The sequence below is a fragment of the Ochlerotatus camptorhynchus genome, unplaced genomic scaffold (assembly GCF_037179485.1).
Source record: "Ochlerotatus camptorhynchus isolate MF236.1 unplaced genomic scaffold, CSIRO-AGI_Acam_v1.1 ptg000369l, whole genome shotgun sequence".
Lineage (NCBI taxonomy): Eukaryota > Metazoa > Arthropoda > Insecta > Diptera > Culicidae > Ochlerotatus > Ochlerotatus camptorhynchus.
In genome coordinates this window covers 431,382-453,756 of record NW_027040857.1, presented here as the reverse complement: position 1 = coordinate 453,756, position 22,375 = coordinate 431,382, and the positions used below count along the sequence as shown (strand labels likewise).

The window sequence follows — 22,375 nt, the reverse complement described above, 5'->3', positions numbered from 1 at the left end:
CTGAAAGTATTTTGCACTTTGTGATTATTTGTAAATATTCTTTAAGCCGATGTCAGCTGATTTTGACAAATTTGCTACACACCAAAAGTCAGCTAGCGAAAAAAAAAACACTACAGTGAGTGTTGCAGTTATGGCAACACTCATCGTTTTGGTTTCCATTACCCTATAAACGGAGACCATAAATGAACGATATTACAAATTGAATTTTTGTAGCATAAGATTGTAAACAAATGCATATTGTAGCATGAGATTAAAAAAATATATATATGAGTTTATTGGATTCACTAACATCCCTAATAAACAAATACCATAAACGAACTGTATCCCGGATGGGTAAACTATCCCACAAATGGTTTGGATGATACCCCGAACACGTCGTTAAGCTCTCTTTTATGGTTATTTTTATTAGGGATGTTGATTCTCTTGAGCAACAATGGAAAAGAAATGGTTAACACTAAATACCCGTCTATTTTTATTACGTTTATTTATAAGGCCCATTTGCCTATTAGGCATTGCTTGGGCCGATGAGCATTATTAACAATTAGATCCCTTATCGCTTTTATTTTTCAAATAAAACGTAGTTACCTCCTATTCCATAAGTTGCTTCGTTGTCGACCGTGATGTACGATGGAATGGCGCTTTCGAGTCGCATTCGCAAAACTCGAACACCGCTCAGGAATCCTGGGAAGTAGTGCTTCCATTTCTCATGTCGACTGGAAATCACTGTCCCGTACTTTGCCATGTGGTTCATAACAGTGGCTTGTGGCAATGCCAGAGGAAGGTCATGCACTCGAACGGTCACTGCTTCACAATCCACCTATACCGGGATTTTGAACTCACTCTTCGCACAGAGAATCGCGTGTTTATAGTTGTGCGCCTTTTCATAACGCAAGGCAACTTCATTGTCTATAATCTCAATAAAAACACAATTTCGGACGTTATGAAACTGAAGGCATCTAACGTCCGAATATTGAAGCTTAATATTGTTCTTGCACTTTTCCCGCATTGGAACGAACTGGAAGGACACTGAAGTCAACAACAAGTTTGTTTTTACGAACTACACTCATTTTCACCAAGTTAAGCAGAGCAGAAAGCACACGTCCGATGAATACGAGTAATGGCTGTCGAATGATCCGTCTTGAAAAGGTTTATTTTAAGTATTGATGTATTTTTAAGCTTTGTGTATTTTTATATTAAAGTGTATTCAATTAATTATGAAATGTATTTCTCGTGTACAAAGTATTTTCGATGTATTTTTGAGCATTCCCTAATATAAATTGTAAGGTTAATTTGCTTAACGACGTGTTCGGAGTATCATTCAAACCATTTGTAGAATAGTTCAATAATTTGGGTTATCGTTCGTTTATGCTATTTTTTTAATAAGGTATTTTAGATTCAAGGTGTACACATTTACGTATTTTTTGTGTATTTTCCGAAGTGTGTATTCAGCTGATTTATGAAGTTGATCGCCCCTCGACTTAATAGACAGATTTCACTGGAAGACCGTTGAAAATTACGTATAAAAACTATTTGTTCGAATATATTTTTGACGTAGGATTTACGTCTTTCGGCAATATATTGGGGGTGCAGTTTCACCAAAATCGACCGCGTTACAAAAAGCTGTCAGGTTTTGACCAGTAGTCAATAGTGGATGAATTTTAATTCTGAACAAGCCAATCGATTGGAAATTTTGCTGGAAAGAACACTATCAATTTTCAATAAGTCACAATTTAAAATTACACAAATGTCAAACTGTTGCAATGATGATCAAAATTATCACCAATTGCCTGCGAAAAGCGCTTTCCCTAACACAGATTTCAAAATCGAATCGTACTACAAATCTACGGTAGTGTCTTGGATACAACCTCTTACTTTTTTATGTTCATAAGTTATTGTTTATCGCATAGCTTATTGCGTGCTCTCAACTTAATGTTTTAGATGCACCCCAACAAACAATTGCCTATTGTAGAAACGACTTCTTGACGATTTTATTCAACTGCATGGTTAATAATACTTATACTATTTTGAATAATAACTTCTGTTCAGGCTTTGTTCACACAAATCTGGAGAATTTATTCAACCACAAAATCAAAATATTTGGTTGAATAAGGTATGTCGAGAAGCTTTTATTCGACTTACAAGAGTTGTAAACAGAGCTTATTCGATCAAATTTTTGATTATTCAGCGTTTATTAGACATCTGTACTGCCTTAAACAGCGATGGTATAAAGGTGTATATAGACGCTTGATTCTCATGTGAAATAATGTTTAATTATTACATCATTATACGTTTATTAAACGATTATTCAACTACGGGATAATTAATCCGAAAATAAGAACGGCACGGAGCAGGGTTGTGTTCTCTCGTTAGTCTTTTTTTTTTTTTTTTTTTTTTCTTTATTATAAAGATTTTTAGCCTGATTCTAGTTCATCTCTTATTCTCTCGTTAGTCATTATTTCTGTCAAATTTATTTTACATACATACACACACATGTCGTGGGATTCGAACCATGACCTTCCGATCACCAGCCGCTTGCCTTGCCATCTGAGCTATCCTAGAATACATCATATGAGCAGCTAAATAAGCAATAAAAGCTTGAATCGGAAAACCTATCAGTACTTCCAGCCGTAACTCTAACTAATTCAAGGAGATGTGAGAATGATTAATTCATTCATAGTTATTTAAAATTTGACCATCTCTCTAAATATAATTTCGATGGAAAGGATGCTATTCTTTTCTATAGATCTATGAATTGGTTGTCGTAAGTGATACGATTTACGATTACGATTTAAATTAATTAGGAGTAGAACATAAATAAAAAAAGGGTTGAGGCTGGGATTGAACTCGCGACCTTCTACTTGGAAAGTGGAAACGGTAACCACTATGCTACCAATTTCGTTTTGTTGTTAGCCTGAAGCACTCTTGTGGAATAATGAATGAATACGCCGTTTGTAAAGCATTTATAAAGCGTGCAATTAAAACATGGACGCATAGTGGTATAAGAGCTATTATGCTGACTGTATTCACCTTTATTCAGCAATATTGTTAAGCAATGCAATGGAATCTAGTAATGGAGCTAGAAAACAATTATTACACGTATAATAAAGCATGTTATTAAATCAATTGAAACAGTCGGATTAAAGCGTAAATGTATGTGCAAATTACACTTATTCAGTATGTTATTAGATCAAACTTCTGGTGTTGAATCAGGAAGACAGTCATCGTTTGTATAGATTTTAATAAGTATATTATCAGAGCAATCCGCGAAATAAAGGCGCATCATCGATCTCAATGAGGTTTTCTGAGCACATAATTTGACAACCCAGTTTATTCAGCATTGTACACTGTTATAAAGCATTTATTCAATCTATATGCTTATTTGTGACTCTGAATTGTTTTTGGGCAGTGTTGTGGAATAATGAATCTAATACGTGGTTTATAAAGCATTTACAAAGCATTCAACTAAAACATGGACGCATAGTGGTATAAGAGCTATTTTGCTGACTGTATTCACCTTTGTACAGCAATATTGTAAAGCAATGCAATGAAATCTAATAATGGAGCTAGAAAACATTTATAAGACGTCTAATAAAGCATTTTATTAAAGCAATTGAAAACAGTCGAATTAAAGCGACAATGTATGTGAAAATTACACTTATACAGTTTGTTATTAGATCAAACTTCTGGTTCTGAATCAGGAAGACAGTCAACGTTTATAAAGCTTTTAATAAGTAAATTAATCATATCAGAGGAAACGGCGGAATAAAGGCGCATCTATCGATCTCAATGAGCTTTTTTCAGCACATAATTCGACATCTTGTTTTATTCAGCATGGTACACTACTGTTATACAGCATTTATTCAATGTGTATGCTTATTTTTGACTGTGAATTGTTTGTTGGGACTTCAACAGTTATTAATTGAGGAAGTCGAGAAATTTTCCAACCTTAACGGGAATTGAACCCAGCCACCTCCAGCATGGTCTTGCTTTGTAACTGTATCTTTACCGACTGAGTTAAGGGAAATGATTAATGAGCTTCATATTAGCGATTCTCTCTTTCTACATACCAATAAGTCAGCGGTATGAGTAGTGATGCCACATTTTTTCCAATTTTAATCTGTAAAAAATCTTTTTAATCTGTATTTAGCTGATAAAAATCTGTATAATAATCTGTATTCTTCGTAAATGTTCATTCGAAGTTCAGAAAGATATATTTTCAAAGTTAAGAATCTTGAAAATGATTTAAGATTGCTTTCTAAAGAATCTATTTAAATGATCTCTAAATCCTAAATATTGGATTTATTGATTTGTATATTTTCTACAAGTCTAAAAATACAACAAGTTCCAGTAGTGAAAAACAAATCTGAAAATTTATTTACTGAAGTAACAATCATATTTCAGAGTGGCGTTGCATCCACATGTGCAACCTGTGCACGACACAGGTGTAAAAATGCGTTTAGATTTTTATAGATTTTATGGTCGCATTATGACACATGACCACTGGGGAATTCGCAAAAGATTGATATATCAAAAACTCATCATGCGACACCTCAAATCACATTAGAATTTTACTATAAGATCAATATTTCATTCAGACACAATGATCACAATGGCCTCTTTCAGATGTATCAGGTACCCCCGGGAAGTGGACAGATTCTGATTCTTAGTGAAAAAAGGCGATTTGGTTTGGTGCTTGCAGCTGTTCAAAAGCAAGAAACGATTATTTATCGGAATGAATAAATATAATCCAGAGTGTGTTTTTTTTGGCAAGGAGGAAACCTTCAAAAGGCCATCATGTCACCGCTTGACGACCGGACGCGCGGTCGCGGTGACACGGTGTGTGGGAAAACCTCCTTGGACGCCTTGTCCTTTTCCCCCCGGAACCACTTATCGTATTACTTCGGATGGGGGTGTGCATTGCGCACCTCACTTTACCTCAGCTATCTGGCGCTTCCACTTCGCTGACCGTCTCTCCAATTTGTGAGCCATTTAGCTCCCAGCGTCTCGTTCTACTCGGTTAACCCCGGATTCAGCCTACTCTGACGGATAGTTCTCTCGGCTTCGGCTTTCACTTCGCACTTGTGTGAGCACATTATTACCCAGACAACCAGAATGCACGTATATTCAAAGTTGTTTACGTGATATACAAACATATATACAAACAAACAAGTCGTATAGAATGCAAAGAAATGGCTTATACGTACAAAAGTGGAGGCCATATACGTGCATATTTTCGTTTAATTTTAAACGAGTTGATTTAACATCATATGCGATTTGATCTGTAATAACAAATCCATTTTGAAAAGTCTTACGATGTAATCCGATTAAATTTGTGACACAGTACGACGGAAAAATGAGTCATCGCACATAAGTCGGAAATTTGCATTCTATACGATTTAACTTAAACATAATGCGAGGTATGCCATTCTAATATGCGATTTTTACTTAAACTGTAGCAATTTACGATACTGTCTGTACATTATTATACGACTTCTGGTTGTCTGGGTACTTTCTAGCTGGTCCTCTCGCCATTTTCGCTGCAGCGCTGACATGATCTGCGTAACTGCTCTGCTGACGGCGTTAAAGGTGCCCTCCTCTCGACATATTTATTCGACGACGTTCTCCGTGCTAAGGGCGAGCATCTCCTCTCGCACAGCATCAAATCTAGGACATTCGAAGATCACGTGCTGTGGTGATTCTCCCACATTCCAACACTCCGTGACCAGACAAGAACTGCGTCAAGTGGAAGTTGACTTCTCCATATTTCCTGTTGACCCTGGTTCGTCCTTTTCCTAAGAATCGGTATTAGCCTGTGTCCATCTACCGTTCTCTGCTGCATCCAACTCCTGCTGCCACTTAGCCATCGACACCGTTCTCACCATTTTTCGTACTCCTCTGGTTTCTCTCCTCATATAGCACTCGTAGTCCTCCGCCATGGTGATCCCAATTGGGAGCATACTGGCGATAACGCATACTGCCTCCGTCGAAATGGTTCTGTACGCACTCACGACTCGTATGGCCATAAGCCGGAACGTACTGCTCAATTTCATTTGGTTCTGCTTCGTTTTCAGCGTTTCAATCCAGGCTGGACCTCCGTACCTGAGCATCGATGAGGACACACTAGCCAGAAGACGCCTCTTGCTGCTGCTTTGACCAGAATTGTTCGGCATATTTCTGGCTATTTCGTTGATGGTCTTCTCGCACGCATATTCGATGTGACTGTTTAAGTTTAACCGGTCCTCGGTCATCACTCTCAGATACTTCAGCACGCGCTTCACTGTCCGCATTGCATCCACCGTCGATCTCCCTTTCCCGAATCTGAACTGCCTCTCCGACAATCCGTGCTCACTCTCCGTGCATTTCGTCAGCCTGTTCAGTATGATCCTCTGCAAGAACTTTCCGACAGTATCCAGCAAGCATATTGGCCTATACGATGCAGGATCCCCCGGCGGTTTTCCGGGCTTCGGCAACAGCACAAACTTTTGTCCAGACATTTCTGCAGCACTGTCTTCACGTACATTACGTCGTCCATGACGATGCATCCTTCTTACTTTGTAAGAACCACTAGATTCTGCTTCAGTGTCCTGTTTGGTTGCTTACTGGCCCGAAAAGATCGAAATCCTTCTCGCTGACGAATCCTTCTGATGGTGCTTTGAATGGCATTGCATTTCTTGGAGATATCATAATCCGACAGCCCTGGGTTTGCCCTAACCGTTCTCAACACCTTCAAATTCAGCTTCCGATCATTAGTTCCACCACAATCAATATGAAACTATCGATTTTAAATTGACTCACTACTTCACTAGCCTATTGGTCTCAAGCAAATCGATTAACGTACCCCTTTCTAGTTGAAATGCTAGTAGGGTAGAGAACTACTTCGGCCTAATCGCCCATTTTAGGCCTATCAAGCAGAAAACTTCAAATAAATCCTTGATTTCAGAGTTAACAAGTCAATTGTGCGTTTGGTACGATACTTTACTTTATTGGCTATGGAACGAAGTCAATGAGAACGCGTGATATGAAGGTTTGCACCCATTATTCCCAAAATCAAAAGAAGCGCTCCAACTGAATCAACTTTTATCTTCATCCGATAGGCCGAAGTGAATTCATTGGCGTTTCAATGGCGTTTCAATGCGTTAGGCCGAGTTTAGAATCCGTAAGCCGAGTTTGGCGTCAAGAAGCAGCGTTAGACTTTTAACAATATCTCAACGATTAGTTTCTCTTTTTAAAATCTTACGGTACATACGGAAAGGTAAATAAATTTGGAATCCATCAGTAATAATAACATTCCGTTTGGTGCTAAACTGCGCTAGATTATGAAAGACTAAATGCGGGTTGTACTTAATAGCCAGGAAATGGGATAATGAACCCTACTACACTATGTTTGTTTTGATTTGCTCTGAAAATTTGACAGATAAAATGAGGGGTTCGTGGATTTTCCTATGTTTCGAGGGGTGCATCGATTTGCTTGGGACCGAAGATAGTACCAGAGCTGAGCCAAAAAGTTGAGCACGTTTCTTCGGGACCTACTAGTTTAAGAGTTACCTCTATGGTTCCACTACGACGCTTGCTATGATCCTGCCGATCGATAGTATGCCGCTCACGAAAACGTTTGAGAACACTGCACACGGTCGTCGATTTAGCCAATTTCAACGACTCCGCGATTTTTGAACCTGACCACGTCGAAATTTCTAAATGGGTGTCCAAAATTAATTTTTTGTTCGCGGCTTACATCAAGTATAACTTCTGCTGTCAAAACATTCCAGATCTGAACGCTAGGAGCACTGCAGTAAAATAAACAGTGCGTCCAGGTATTAAATTATTCAACAATCATCATTTTACTTCATTCCATATAGTTGCAGAACAAAAATCGGAGCCAATGACCAGCTGATATATAAAAAATCATCATTTCACTTAATTTCATATAGTTGCAGAGAATAATGATTGATTGATTTCTTTATTATAGAGACTTTCACAGCAGAGAATAATCATCAAGGCATACTTTGATAAAAAATATATAATAATTAAGATTAAGGTTGATCCGGTGGACACTCAGTATTCAGAACCAGGTTGTGGGCTGGTTTTGTTAAAATATTAAACAGCACTACACACACATAGATGCCTGTTGCTGTGAATTTCCAGCATCACCTTATTCTATAAGACTGGTACCTTTTCTCTGGTACTGGTACCATATAATTGCATTCCTCTTGGCTGGCACCTCCATCACTGATCAGCCGCAGGCCAAGCTCAAACAAGGGCACTTTATTCTCCCCCCTCAAATCACTCTGTGCACAAAAGCAATGCTCATCGCAAAAAAAAATAACAATAGATTAGCGCGGTCGAGTCACACTGGCAACAAAGGGAAGCGAGAGCACACCAAGCACATAAGCAACAGAGGGAAACCTCTGCACAAACCAAATTAAATTATCGCTCCCGGGACACAAAAGCACCGAAAAACTCAACGGTGCAAAGCAGCACACAGCGGAGCAAACAAACAACCGTTCTCGAACAACTCTCCAAGCGCACCTTGGCTCGTTCCCCCATACATTTTGTCGATCTTCCCCATGCCCTTTGAACGAAATGATTTCAATTTTGGCAGGGTGTTTCTGACCCCGCAAACTACCATTCCAGGGGGTAGCGTTTGCAATGCCAGGATTAACGTTTCTTTCTGAAATGGCTCTTGATAAAAAAAGCAAATCGACCTTATGTAAACCGACCTTATGCCAATCGGCTTTATATCAAACGGAGTTATGCCAAACGACTTTGTGTCAAATGGGGTACCCCCATTAGAAATCCCCTTCCGTGAATATCCAGAGCAGGATTTCATTTTCTTCGGTACAATCACCACGTTAACTTTTCTATGGAAGGGATGTATTGTCATCGAATATTGGGTTGGTTTAGAGAACGCTTTGAGTATAGTATTTATTTGCAACTGGTTCCCTTGCCCAAAACACTTTCGCTCTGTTGAATGCTGTTCAGTTGAGTTACAAACTACCAAGATGCCGTTCGCAAGAGACATTGGCTTAGTCATCGCATGGAGAATTCTTACATCAAATTTCTAACAAAGCTTTCCTTTCTCAGCGTGAACCTATAAAAAACATGTCTGTTTAACCATTTTGGTATTTTAGCATTCCAAAGATGCTTTATTGTTTTTTTTTTCTTCTATCCATCTATTAGTTACCTTTTCTTATATCTCTGTAGTTTATAAACTTTAAATGCAATCTTTAACCTACCGAAATATAAATAGCTGTCTATTTATAATTGTTCGTTTAAATATCTATTTGTTGTTCAACTAGCTTTGTGTTACCAATTTGCGTTAAAAACTTTGTTTTGTTTCCTTTCCATATTTGCTCTTTCATGTGATTTCCTGGCGCAGTTGTTGTGCTTTGGGTTTGTTTTTTTGTTTGTTTAAAATTTCCCTTTCGAGATATAGTTGAAATATAAAATTGTTTTTTTTGTTACAACATTATCGTTACTATTAAAGTGGTTTTTGAATGCCTTTGACAAACTAAAATCAACATTATTTTTGGCAAAAATGGGAATTGGGAAGAATGATTTTTTATCAAATTTCAAATGTTTCGTTTTACGGTTTCTCCTCCGTCAATACGCGATTACTAATAACAACAATAAAACACATACGTTTTCGTTTCGGTATTACATTTTTGATTATTTTTTTCTCTCTTTGGACCTAAATACTAATTCAACGGCTTTATGAACTGGATACAATTTTTTTGTTCGATTCTATTTCATTCTGGAACTGAGTGACCATTTGTTAAAAAGTCCAGAATTTTTTAGGAAAGTGTAATCAACTTTTGAACATTTCTTAGCAAATAATTTTGTTTAGCTTTGCTAGGTGATGGAATTTGAATGAATTCCGAAGTAAACGACTTTTGAAGGCATTTTGTAAATTGAAAAAAGAAACAACTAAAAGTATGCATTTTCGTTGGTTTAAATTGAAACTGCAGCAAGTTTAATTTTCGACTCTAGCGTCGTATACAGTTGTGTGTCCTCTTTTTACCGGGAAAAATTGATTTGGAAAATGTAACAATTATATTTTTCTTTATTCTTTGTTCTTTATTTGTACAAGTTGTTCTATCTAAAACTAGGTTAATTCTGTGTAATTGAATTGCTATGTTAAAATTGGCTATTTTTATGAACATTCTATTGCCTGTCGCTATGAAAAAATCTGTCTGTTTTAGCTGTTCCAAGTATGGATGGTTTAAATTGGTATTGAAAATTGCCCGTCTAGTCATTTAAAAATCATCGGGACGAACATGGTTAAATTTTAAGCTACCGATGATGTGTTTTAGAGAAGACGACTAGAAATTCGATTTTAAATATTGATTCCCGTGGATAACAACCCGATTTTTGTTTCTGAATATATCATTGAATTTTATCACACTCATGGCGTTGATCGCGCTAGCCACCTGAAGTAACCAATAAGCCCGCTAATTCGCCTTTTTGCCGTTTGCCTTTCTGCCTTTCTTCGCATATCAGCTCCATAAGCGTTTTTGTTATTGTTGAGTTTACCAGATGAAAAATACATCAAGTCTGTTTGCCCCATCATACAAAGTAACCGCGCATATCAGAACGACCCACCACGAGCGATCAAGTTATAGCTCTACTGTTTAACCCTCTCCTTCATGGTAGCACAGGGGATCCACAACTTTTCGATCCGTCTTATGTTTGTCAATCTACCATTCAATAGCCAGTATTTATTTAAGTTTCTCCGTGTGGTCATGATTCTCATCCATATCTATTATTGACAATGAACTGAGTAACTGTTGAAAAACAATTAACATAGGGGAAATGGATGTAATGTCGGCCTAAATGCCCCTAATTTGGGCCCATACATAAATTCAGTAATCGAATAAATTTTCAATAGCGACCAAAAATATCCATTAGTACCGTCCCAATCATTCATCTAGATAAAATTGATAAATATCAGATTTTTAGCGATGGGCCCAATCTTAGATTCATAGGCCAACATTAGAGCCATTTCCCCTATTACATCGAAAATGTACTCTATATCTTTGACAACAATTTTCTTAACATTGAAGACGATTATTGTGTATTAGAAACTCAAATGTCATTAGCCAAATACATCCGTAGACCATAGGTCCACCATTGTATAATTGGCAATGAACCCGTGTACTGAATGGGAATTGTGGGTTCGAATCCCACCGGTGGCCTTAGATTTTTTTTCGAAAATTTGCTTACACACACACACGGCTCTTACCGATGATATCCCATTGTGCTTATCTCTCAGTATCTTCTAACTTTCTTAAAAAAATATTGGCTGAAAAGTCGTTAACCGTAATTATAAACTTAATATCAACTTGTTGAAAATATGGCAGGTATGGGAAATGGATGTAATGTCGGCCTAAATGCCTCTGATTTGGGTCCATACATAAATTCAACAATCGACTAAACTTTCAATAGCGACCAAAAATATTAATTAGTTCCGTCCCATTCTAGATAACATATTGAAATCCAAGATGGCGTCTGACATTGAATTCCGGTCTTTATACGCCATCCCGTTTCCAAAAATATCCTGTATTCAAAAACTGTTATTTCGACTTGACACTGCATAATTTTATGCATCAAATACAAATTCCGTTTAGTTATCTGCCATCACTGGCAATTCTGAATAATGCGCACCACGCACATAAACATACCACAGTACCGGATCGGTTCTTGATTTTAAAACATCATCCTTGTGAACACGAACACCGGTACTGGAAAATCAGAACCGCACCGTATGCAGCGAACTGGTGAACACGGTGCGGTGTTGCTTGCAACTACGAAACCGAACCGACAGCAGCAACAAACACTTGGTACAACAGATCAGCACATTGGTTATGATTTAGAAATCCGTACCGGTGCTGTACCAGTGTTTTGCCCATCACTGCCGAAAAGTACGGTAAAGTATCGACATTTACGAATTCGCTACGTAAAAACCGAGAAACTCGGTAAACTGAACCGAATATTCGCTAAAACGTGTTAAACGTCAAACGCTTAAACGTCAAACGTTCCACTTGCACTCAACTTCACGATGGAAATTTTAACCAAAAACTCGGTTCTTTAAGCTGAATTTATTTTTCGTCAACCGAGATTTTCGGTAAATTTGACAGATTGTGGGTAACAAAAAGAACTAACGACAGCTCGGTTATTCCTCTTTGAACCGAACAGACTACTGAGCGTTCAACTCGGTTGAAATGAAATCGAGTTCGTTAATATTTTTAAAGTGTGCATGTATCATTGGGTAATGCGGAGAGATTTTCTTTAATCAACGTTGGCATCACTGAAATAATCGTGTCATAACCATCATTTGGTACGCACAAAACAAATTTCTCTTACATTTAATGCAAGGTTGGATTTATAACATACTCTGCATATGTTTAATACAACAAATGTAATGGCAGCTCTCGCAATGGACTGTAACTGTACAAGTAATTTTTTCCCGATTGTATATTTTTATATGAAACCTTCACGAGATGATTTTCTGGACGCAATGCATTTGCGGAAACAAACTTTGCTCGAAAAATAAGCTAAAATAAAAGCTACTTTTCATGTAAATCTGCTATAGAATACTACATTTCCCGATAAGTGTAGCGAGAGCTTAAAATGTACATTTAGCTCAAAGCCGACTCGTGACTTTTCTATTGCTTTTTTTTTTGCATCCATATATTCTTGCAAATAAATTGTAGATTGTGTTTGTGTTTGCATAGCCATTAATATCAAAAAAGAAAGTCGATGAAGAGAATCGATCAAAGCAGATAGGATCTTTCGAATGGTTCATCTAGAATGCAGAAAGACGTTTTGAAATCAAGTTGATGGTCCTAAGTAACATTGATCGATTCTCTTTATCGAATTTGTGTAGAACTGTTTTTTGTCGTGTTTGTCGTAATAATAATAGCTTCTTTCATCGACCTATGTGCTAAAAAAATAACTGGGAATGTCTTACTCTTAGCCATGAGGACGCAAAAAGAAGTCGATGAAGAGAATATGTCAATGTTGCTTAGGAGTCAGTGTTGGTTAGTTCATTTTCAAAAAAAGTTCTTTCGTAGTTCTTCAGAGCATCATATCGCTGAAGAACTAGCTATTAACGAAACGAGATGTGCGAAACAGTTCAGCAAACGATTCCGAAAGAGAATTCCGATTTCACTCTCTCAACCTATTTCACACAAAATCGAGAAACGAGCTAGCTGAGGTTCTTGTCTCCTATGTCATGTTTCGTCGCGGAGTAGAATGAAATTCTATCGCTTAATTTCTGCTACCTACTCTGCTGATGTTTTCTTTCTCTAGATTAGGTGTTATGCTTTATGCATAATGATATTTATGTTGCATACATGTAGGAGCTACCCGTGCCTTATAATTGGTGGAAGTATACATTCAGGATGCATTTTTAATACACTTTCATAAGGTTTTCATTTTCTGTAACTCTTGTTTTACATTACTCATAACAGCAATTCAAACTTCAAAGGCTGCTCACGAGTTACAAAAAAAGTTCACGAGTTAGTTCGCGATCTATTTCATCACATATCAGGAACGAAAAGTTGTGCAAGGAAGCTAAAGCAAAAAATATAAAAAAACTATAGCTTGCAGGTGAGTCAAAGTGGGAGTGATATTAGTTACTCTCAATCTCAACCAAGAAAGTTCGCTTGGGAAATAACGCTTTGCAAAATTCCAATCGATAATTTCCCTAGTGAAAACATCTCGCTTGCGATAATGAACTTTTGACGATATTTCCAACGCTGCTTAGGACCTAAACCAGCTTGAAAGGTTCATCTAAACTTGCCACGGGACACATGAAGGTGTTCTGCTGGATAAACATTGTTATTTTTTAACTTAAACGGTGGCTTTAGCGCACTTATTCCATGGGTATTATGGAATGCAAACGCGCAGTTTTATTAGCGTTTTCACATTCTCTATGAAACTCACTTATCTCAAGCTGAACAATGCATTAGGTCCTTATTAGCATTGATCGATTCTCTTCATCGACTTTCTCTTGCGTTAATAGCTTGACTAGAAATCCGTTTCTTGTCGTGTTTGCCGTCTTAGATGCCAGATAATAGCTTCTTTCATCAAATTGTATGTTGAAAAAGCTGGTCGTGGAGATGCAATGTGAAAATCGACGAAGAGGCACTGTCAATGTCATTGCTCGACTTGATGTGTTCGCCATAGATGGGTGTACTCAAATGTATTGTAGTTTAATAGTAAATATTGCAGCTCGATTTTGTATGTGTGATTACCAATCGATTTTTGTTTTGTTTTTTTATGCTTACGGCGTTATCCAGGGTAACTTAACCTATGTCTTTGGTTTGAAAACTTCCATCACTAATAAAAATAATTTGATTCACCTCACCATCAGTAGTAACTTAGATGGAAAGCATGCCCTTAAAAAACAATCGCCAATAACAAGTGTACCTTTCCTGTAGCTATTTTCTGCTGATTGTTTGATTTCCGTTCGGTTGGTTTTATTGCTACTGAGGACATAGTAAATGGTCTGGCGTCGCGGTTGTATGGCACACTCCTGGAAGACGTCTGTTTTCACGCTTTAAAAATCTGCGGAAACTCGTTTGCAATCTCTCGTACGATCTGCTGATCCCCAGCACTGCATTCGGTTTCTTCGCAGAAAATTCGGGTGAAAATTTTGATCAGATCCTGCTTCCGATGTTGCTGTTCGACGTAGGAAGTATTACGGACGATTTTCCTACACAGTTCCAGGTACCACTTGCGAATCTAGAACATTATCATACGTGAGTTTGTAAATCAAGAAAGAGATTGGTTGGCAATTTACCGGTTCGCCGGCGGAAAGATCCGACAGTTGTCGCACTAGAATGTCGATCAGAACGTTTTGATCGTTTGTGTAGAAGATGGAAGCAGTTTCCGGTCTACTGAATAGATCTACCAACATTTTCAATACCGGATTTATGTGAGCGGGAGTGTGTTTCAAGGTGTGAACTGGATCCTCTGTAATAGTAAAGAAGTTTGTTAATACCCAAATAGTGGCATGAGTTATAGCTCGAGTTACCTTCTCGGTTGATAAGGACCAGAATTTTTTCCGTAAAAGTTTTAGCTGTTTGAATATGTTCCATTGCCTCCAGTACGACGTTGTCGGTGAAGTTTTCAAACTGAAGATTAAACGATAGAATCAGATTTATCATGATGTCCGAAAGTACGTTGTGAACGTCCGTTTCTGGTGGATTTTCAATTATGTTTAATAGGAAGATTACGAAGTCGGATCGAAGGTGTTCTGCGAAATAGAAGATCGTTATAAGTTTCAGCCATAAATCATTCGGATGGTTCACTTCACACACTACCTTGCTGATTGATTGGCATTCGTCTGCCGATAGAAAACACGATAATTAACATATTAGCCAGTTCTTGCAGTTTCTCCACATCTCTTGCGTTAGATATCATGTCCTGAACGATTTCCAAAGGCAACACCGACCCTAGCAATATATCAACGGTTGTGTAGTCGAGATGACACATCGCTTTGAAAGCCTTCAGTAGGAGCTTACGAATCGACCATCGGGTTTCCATCTGGTAATACAGGACTAGATTGATAACGCTCTGATAGTGATCGACGCCCATTTCGTTGCGGCAGATTTTCGGATCGGCATCAGTTAGGATTCCAATGAGTTCACTTAAATAACGACTAATATCGGCTTCGTCTTCGTGGAGCATCCAAGTACGTTGCTGAGAATCATTCTTACACTCGGATAGACCGGTAAAGATAATTCGCAGACGACGCGCGTCATGGGTCTGAGCTAGCAAGGCATCCGGTACATCCAGAGGCGCCGTTAGGTGCACTGCGATCGGTTCAAGGTGTTTCACTATTGGTTGAGGCAGTAGAGGCTCAAGCTCACTGAGAACAACACGGAGAGCTACGCAAGCCATTTCGTGACTGAGGTTCGTATTGGTACGGATTGCGTCTACCACTTGATACACGTCCTGTGGTTCAATTTTTGCTGTTGGAATTTCGTTAAAGTTCTGGCTTTCAGCAATTGTGTCAGGATCACTGGTGATTTCTTTTGCCGAGGTTTCTTTTGGTTGTGGCTCATTTTCACTGGCGGTCATGTCATCATTGTTGGTGGTTTCTAGTTCTGTTTCATGGTCTGTTTGGGTCTCTGGCTCCGCAATGAGTTCAGTTTTCTGAGCTTCTTCGTCACCTCGTGAAATGGCGGTAATTTCGTCACTCGTAGTAGTGGTTGTAGTTGTGGTAGCGGTATTTGTAGCATCCCCTTCAGATACTTCCGATACTAAACTGTTCTCCTGAGCGGTCGGCGTAAGTGGTTCATCTGCGTTCAGTTTGGACGAGAGAATACTCATACTAGGGCTTTCCTGTATAAATTGGGGGACATTGTTCGCAGCACCTACAGCAGGACTAGATTGCGACTTTTTGGTTAAACTTTCATGCTTCGATGAAACCGGCGAATGGTGGTGTTCGTTGTTATGTGTTGGGGCCGAGTCTGAAAAAAAGATGTTTTTTTGTGAATATCCCCGAAAATACCATTTGAAGAAACTAACTGACCTGTGTGGCTACTGTAAGAATGATCCTCAAGGTGTTTCACACTTCCATTGCCCATTTTAAGCGGTGGCTCTTCCTCACTGTCTGAACTCTCATTCTGGAAAACAACACGTGGTTAGCCTCGATAAAATTAGGGCATCAAATCAATTGAATTATATTCTCATGAGCATCCGCATGCATAAAAACGCGTTCTAGATCACCCCTAGCATAGTTACCTTTAGTATTTTTTCAACTTTTATCTTCTTCTCAACTAGTCGGTCAATGAGCTCATCGCGATTAATAATGCCGTTGATTTCTTTATCGGTAGACATTCGCAGCGATTCAATACTCGATTCGAGAAAACCATTCAGGAAGTTTGGGTCAACCTGCAAAGGCAAAAAAAGGTGAAGGGCGCATGCTGATTATGCATGGCGACATACTCCGAGTGGGTACTGTATGCTTCCGCGCAAATATGGATATGTGTGTACGTACAAAGGACCTGCCATATAAATATTTACGGCATCATTACGGGGTGAGAAAATGCGACAGGAAGAAAAAAACTGAAAAGTTCAAGCCCCATCCATCCACTATCTGGCGGCAACATCATTGCTGATTCGTCAGGATGCGAAGATGCTGAGGCTTATTTAAAATGCAGTAAGATATCGATTTTTCTACCGTTCTCACCCAGTTGTATCCTTTCGGCCTTGTACGTGCTGTCATATGCTCGTGATTCCTTACCTTCAATTTCATGACATAATTCGACGGGACGAACCCAATATTGCCCTTCATGCTGACTACTTGCCACCAATTTCTTTGACGAGCACTAGTCTGATGCAGGATGAAGTACTCTCCCTCGTCGAAGCTAATAGTTTTCGGATAAACTGCTGTAAAATCATACAGAGCCTTCAGCATCTCGAAGCTCTCTGCAATCATAGATACGGGTAATAATTGATTTTTTTCATACTTTCCATCATCCGCTGGCAATTACAGCACATTCTTCAAAACTTACCAGCTTCGTTCAGCAACCCTTCTCCCATTTTCAACAATTTCTAGTGACAGTCTGCACCACTCGATACTCAACGACCTCTTTTTGCATTTATCACTAATTTTTCATCACTTTTTTCCTCGTTTTTCCGACGCGAAAAAGGGGAGCCAGGGACAAACTTTCACACACCCTCTTGCTCCATATCAAACTCGCGAAAGAAGAAAAATCCGTCCGTGCTCTTTGGATGCCTCGCACACATTGTATGGATGAAGAATAGGCGCAAATGGTCCTGCACTCTCGCTCTGTTATGATTCTCCTCGTCGTTCTATGTACCTCTACAGCTTCCCCACAGCAGAGTATGGTGGACCACTGAGGAGAGTATAATCGTGCCTTTGACATATTTAGGAGAGAACATCAACGCTCTGTTTATTTTTGAACCTAGAAAAAGAGCATTAACATCGCTTGTTTGTGGGTGCAAAACGCCAGTAAGGAGAGTCAAATGTCAATGTCATTTTGTTTTTATCGCAAATAATAAAATTCACGCTTCTTCGGAAATGAGAGCATCTTTAAGTAAGTGGCACAGTTACTGGCTTGAAATTTATTCAGCTGTATTGATTTTCCTTCGTGTTTATTAGGTGCCGCTATCTATCGGCGAGCATGTGAAGGAATGTGACTATATCGTTAAGGTGATTCGCTGTGACATCCTTATTCTCGTGACCATTTCGAAACTTTAAGTGTACAAAGATCAGCTTCGACGACACGTGCAATATTCAAATTGTTACTCCATGTTTGCTGCACTGCAGCATACATGAAGTAGCAATTTGAAATGAAATGGAGGACTGATTTCCGAGATGTGTGTAATTGAAAATTCAAAGTGGAAGTGCATGTATAGCCTACGTGGCGGCCATTAGTGGACTCTACAAGGAATCACCTTAAATAACTGTACAATGTACATCGTGGCGGGCTTATTTAGATTGGACGTGCTACTTTGGATACTTTAATGTTTGATAACATAAGTAAACTGCCGGTAATTTATTTATTTATTTCGTCAAACAAAAGTAGACCACATACAATGGTTACAATGTTTTACTTACTATGCACTATTTCTATTTTCCTTAGTCATTTTTTTTTAGATTATTAGACATATTGATGTCGATGACTTCGCAATGGAGATTATACTAGTGCATCATTCAATTTATGGGACTATTTTTTGGATAATTTGATCTAATGATTTTTCTGAGAATAATTTTCGTGTCCTTGTATGTCGACAGAGTGTGTAGAAGCGTAATTGCGCGAGTAGTACTGATGCTTCTATGCTATGAGAAATAATGTTATTTATGAAGAAAAGCGGCGTTCCTTAAGTATTTGTAAGTTGATGAGCATGCAGCGTGCTTCATATGATGGAAGAGGAATTGCAGTCCAATGTAATTCACGAAGGGCATATGCAATGGCAATGTATGGGTTCCATACTAGGCTGCAGTATTCCATATGGCTGATCATCTTAATGAAGCCCATTAAAATTACACCTAATTCCCTGAAATTTTTTACATGCTATTACAAAATTACTCCTAATTCGCTTACAATTTTACTTTTTTTTTTACTTTTTGGTTTCCTAAAAATATTTCAATATAAGGTGTTTTAATTTTTTTGCTAAATGCTATTGCGTTACATTTTTTACATTGAGTTGGAGTATAATTTTACTACATCAAATGTAGAATAGATTGATTTCATTCAGGCATTACTTATTTACATGAATAACTTCGTTTCGTCTCACAGTGGCCGGAGCCCGGACAAAACCTCACAAAAATTACGTTTAAATTTATGTAAATTCTATTTTTTCTAGGTTTCTCACACATTGAATAACGTTTTCTCAAAATGTCGTTATTATGGGAATAAGATTTCGGTTTTTGACAACGTTGCTAAGCCAGCTTTTTTTTATCTTTATTTGTTCAGGGTGTCGACTACCTGAAAAAACCTGGAAAGTCAGTGAATGTTATACCCCGGACAGACTATGGCTTATATCATGTAATATAGGCTGTCTTGCAATGAGCACTCATACATAGGATTTCCAGTGAAAACTAGATGTATGAGTGCTCATTGCAAGACAGTCTGTATTACATGATATAAGCCATAGTCTGTACGGGGTATCAGGGAATTCTATTTACGATCTGGAAAATAGTGTTCGCAGTATCAGTTGGGATGTTGTCAAATATTTGCGTGGTATCTACAATATCTTCAAAGATGTACCAGGAAGACGAGCGTTTATCACGATGTATTCTGGGGCACACCATATTCCCGTTAAAATTTTGCGGTCACCGATGGTTGGAAAATAGTGGTGCTGTTCAGAGGGCAATCGAAATTACTCCGCTAATACGAAAATTGATTCAAGGTGACAAAATCAAAGACAAAATTGCACCAACGTCAGCTTCCTACCAAGATGCTAAAAACTGTTTGAATGACTCGCTGCTGATGGCTAATAAAGGGCGAACACGAAATTATTGCGACACCGAAAATGTCATGCCAATTTTCTTATAATGTTTAGAATCAATATATATATTTACTTCAAAAATCAAAAGAAAAGTTAATCGATGGAGCCTTGAGTGTAAAATTGAACGCATTTTCGCTTGATGCCCTCCATCAAAGTCTTTACAGTGTCATCCGGTACCAGTTTCTCAGTTTTTTTTTTTCCATTTTCTTAACATGTCCTTCTCGTCTTTGACTGTCTTCTTGCTCTTCCGAAGTTCCCGCTTCATTATTGCCCAGTACTGCTCCACCGGGCGCAGCTCCGGACAGTTTGGCGGATTCATGTCCTTTGGAACAAAATGGACAGAATTGGCCTCATACCACTCCAGGATACTTTTAGAATAGTGGCATGATGCCAAATGTGGCCAAAATAGCGGAGCTTCGTCGTGCTGCTGCAAGAACGGCAAAAGGCGCTTCTCGAGGCACTCAGATTTGTAGATCTCGCCATTTACTGCGCCCTTTGTCACGAAAGGCTCACTCCTCAGTCCGCAAGAGCAGATGGCCTGCCAAATGAGATATTTGGAGACGAATTTCGACATTTTCTTCTTCTTAAATTTGTCGTCCACATCGAACTTGCTCTTGCCGGTGAAAAACTCCAACCCCGGAATTTGCTTAAAATCGGCTTTTATATACGTTTCGTCGTCCATCACACAGCAGCCATATTTTGTCAGCATCTTCTCGTAGAGCTTCCGTGCCCGAGTTTTAGCCGTCGATTGTTGCCGCTCATCGCGGTTTGGGAAGTTCTGTACCTTGTATGTATGTAGTCCAGCTCTCTTCTTTGCATTCTGGACGTAGCTCTGCGACATGCCGATCTTTTTAGCCAAATCACGGCTTGAGACGTTGGGATTTGCTTTAATCATCCGCTTCACCTTTCCCTCCGTCTTTTTGTTCTCCGGTCCCGGTTTTCTTCCAGCTCCTTTGCCGTGGTCCAACGTCAACCGCTCCTGGAACCGCTTCAACACTCTGGAGACGGTTGAATGGTAAATGTTCAACATTTTTCCCAACTGCCGGTGCGACAGGTTAGGAAATTCCAGGTGTTTGGAAAGAATTTGTTCTCTCAACTCGCGTTGGTTCACCTCCATTTTCGTTGAATCGAAAAACACGACTTCGAGTTTGACAGCATGTACACAATACACATCAATGAGAAAGTGTGCAAAATTTGGTTGATTTTTACCCAATGGTAAAAAAGTTATGCCCTGTTGAATGTGTCGCAATAATTTCGTGTTCGCCCTTTAGTACATTCAGACTACAGATTTATAACATGTTATAGCACTATCTTGATAGTGGTTTCTGTGTTGCAATTATTTGACAACCGTTATAACGTGTTATAACTCTGTAGTCTGAACGTGGTATTAAGCTAGCTTTCTTCAAATCAGTTGCTGTCGAAGTTGAGCCACTCCTATGCGAATTTCAGACGGACAACCCTATGGTACCTTTTTTGTACAACGCGATGTCTCTGCTTCTCGCATGGTTACGCCAATGCAGGGAGAGGTTTTTTGGTAAATGCAGAATATCTTTTTGAAAACATGAGAGAAGAGTCAAGGCCCAAGCGCAATGACAACGGAACGGCACTGGTAGCGAAAAAATCCCGATCTGAGTAAGCCACAAAAGTCATCCAAGAACACTTTGCTTGAGGCCGATGTTTTTGGCTCTTTGGTTCTATTATACGTCAGTTATTGACAGCTGATGTAAACATTACGAGTTTCAGCTCCGTTTATGCGTTTGTTTGAACGACCATGGTAACGTTGTGGTTTTGATGAAAATGTATCAAGTGATTAGTGTGTTTAATTGTTCTCTCAGTGTTTTTCAGTTGGGTTTCTATCGCTCTACGCAATTATAAGAAAGAAGTGCATGAAAGTGAGTTCACGGTGGCTTCAAGAATAAATGACCGTCCTATCGGTTGTTCATACTCGGAAGGGTGAAACTCATTGCTAAGCCATGAAGATGGTACCGTATGACCGAACCTTAAAATCTTTCCAACATCAACGCCACCGCTATCACTGACGGCAGCTTCAAGAACCAATCGCCATGCCAGAGGATTGGAGTAAGCTAGTTAAGAATTGAAAACTAGTTAGAATTAAATCGACTGCGGTTAGGCATCTTGATGTCATTTGTGACAACTGTCAAACTTACCGTTTCCGTTCCACTTCCGCCCACATTGCGTTTGGGCCTTCATCCGTAGCGCGACGTCAGATCTATGATAGTGTTATGCCTTGTTCAGACTACAGAGTTAGTCTGAGATAAACATTTTTTATAGTAATCCGAACATAAACACATATTCAACTTGTAATTTATCGTTGTAATTTGAACTTACTGAGACTATAAAATGTTAATGATAATTAAACTTAAAT

The 22,375-nt window shown here is 38.8% G+C and overlaps 1 protein-coding gene across 1 annotated transcript; it reads right to left on the bottom strand.

Annotated features, from left to right (window-relative positions):
- Positions 1-12,873: 12,873 nt before the first annotated feature.
- LOC135709965 (NCK-interacting protein with SH3 domain) lies at positions 12,874-17,865 on the bottom strand. The gene is made up of 8 exons (XM_065232420.1): positions 17,526-17,865; positions 17,255-17,439; positions 16,753-16,902; positions 16,541-16,634; positions 15,327-16,478; positions 15,038-15,259; positions 14,804-14,976; positions 12,874-14,745 (listed from the first exon to the last, which is right to left on the bottom strand). The coding sequence occupies exons 1-8, from the start codon at positions 17,551-17,553 to the stop codon at positions 14,554-14,556; spliced, it is 2,196 nt and encodes a 731-aa protein (XP_065088492.1). The 5' UTR covers positions 17,554-17,865; the 3' UTR covers positions 12,874-14,553.
- Positions 17,866-22,375: the final 4,510 nt, after the last annotated feature.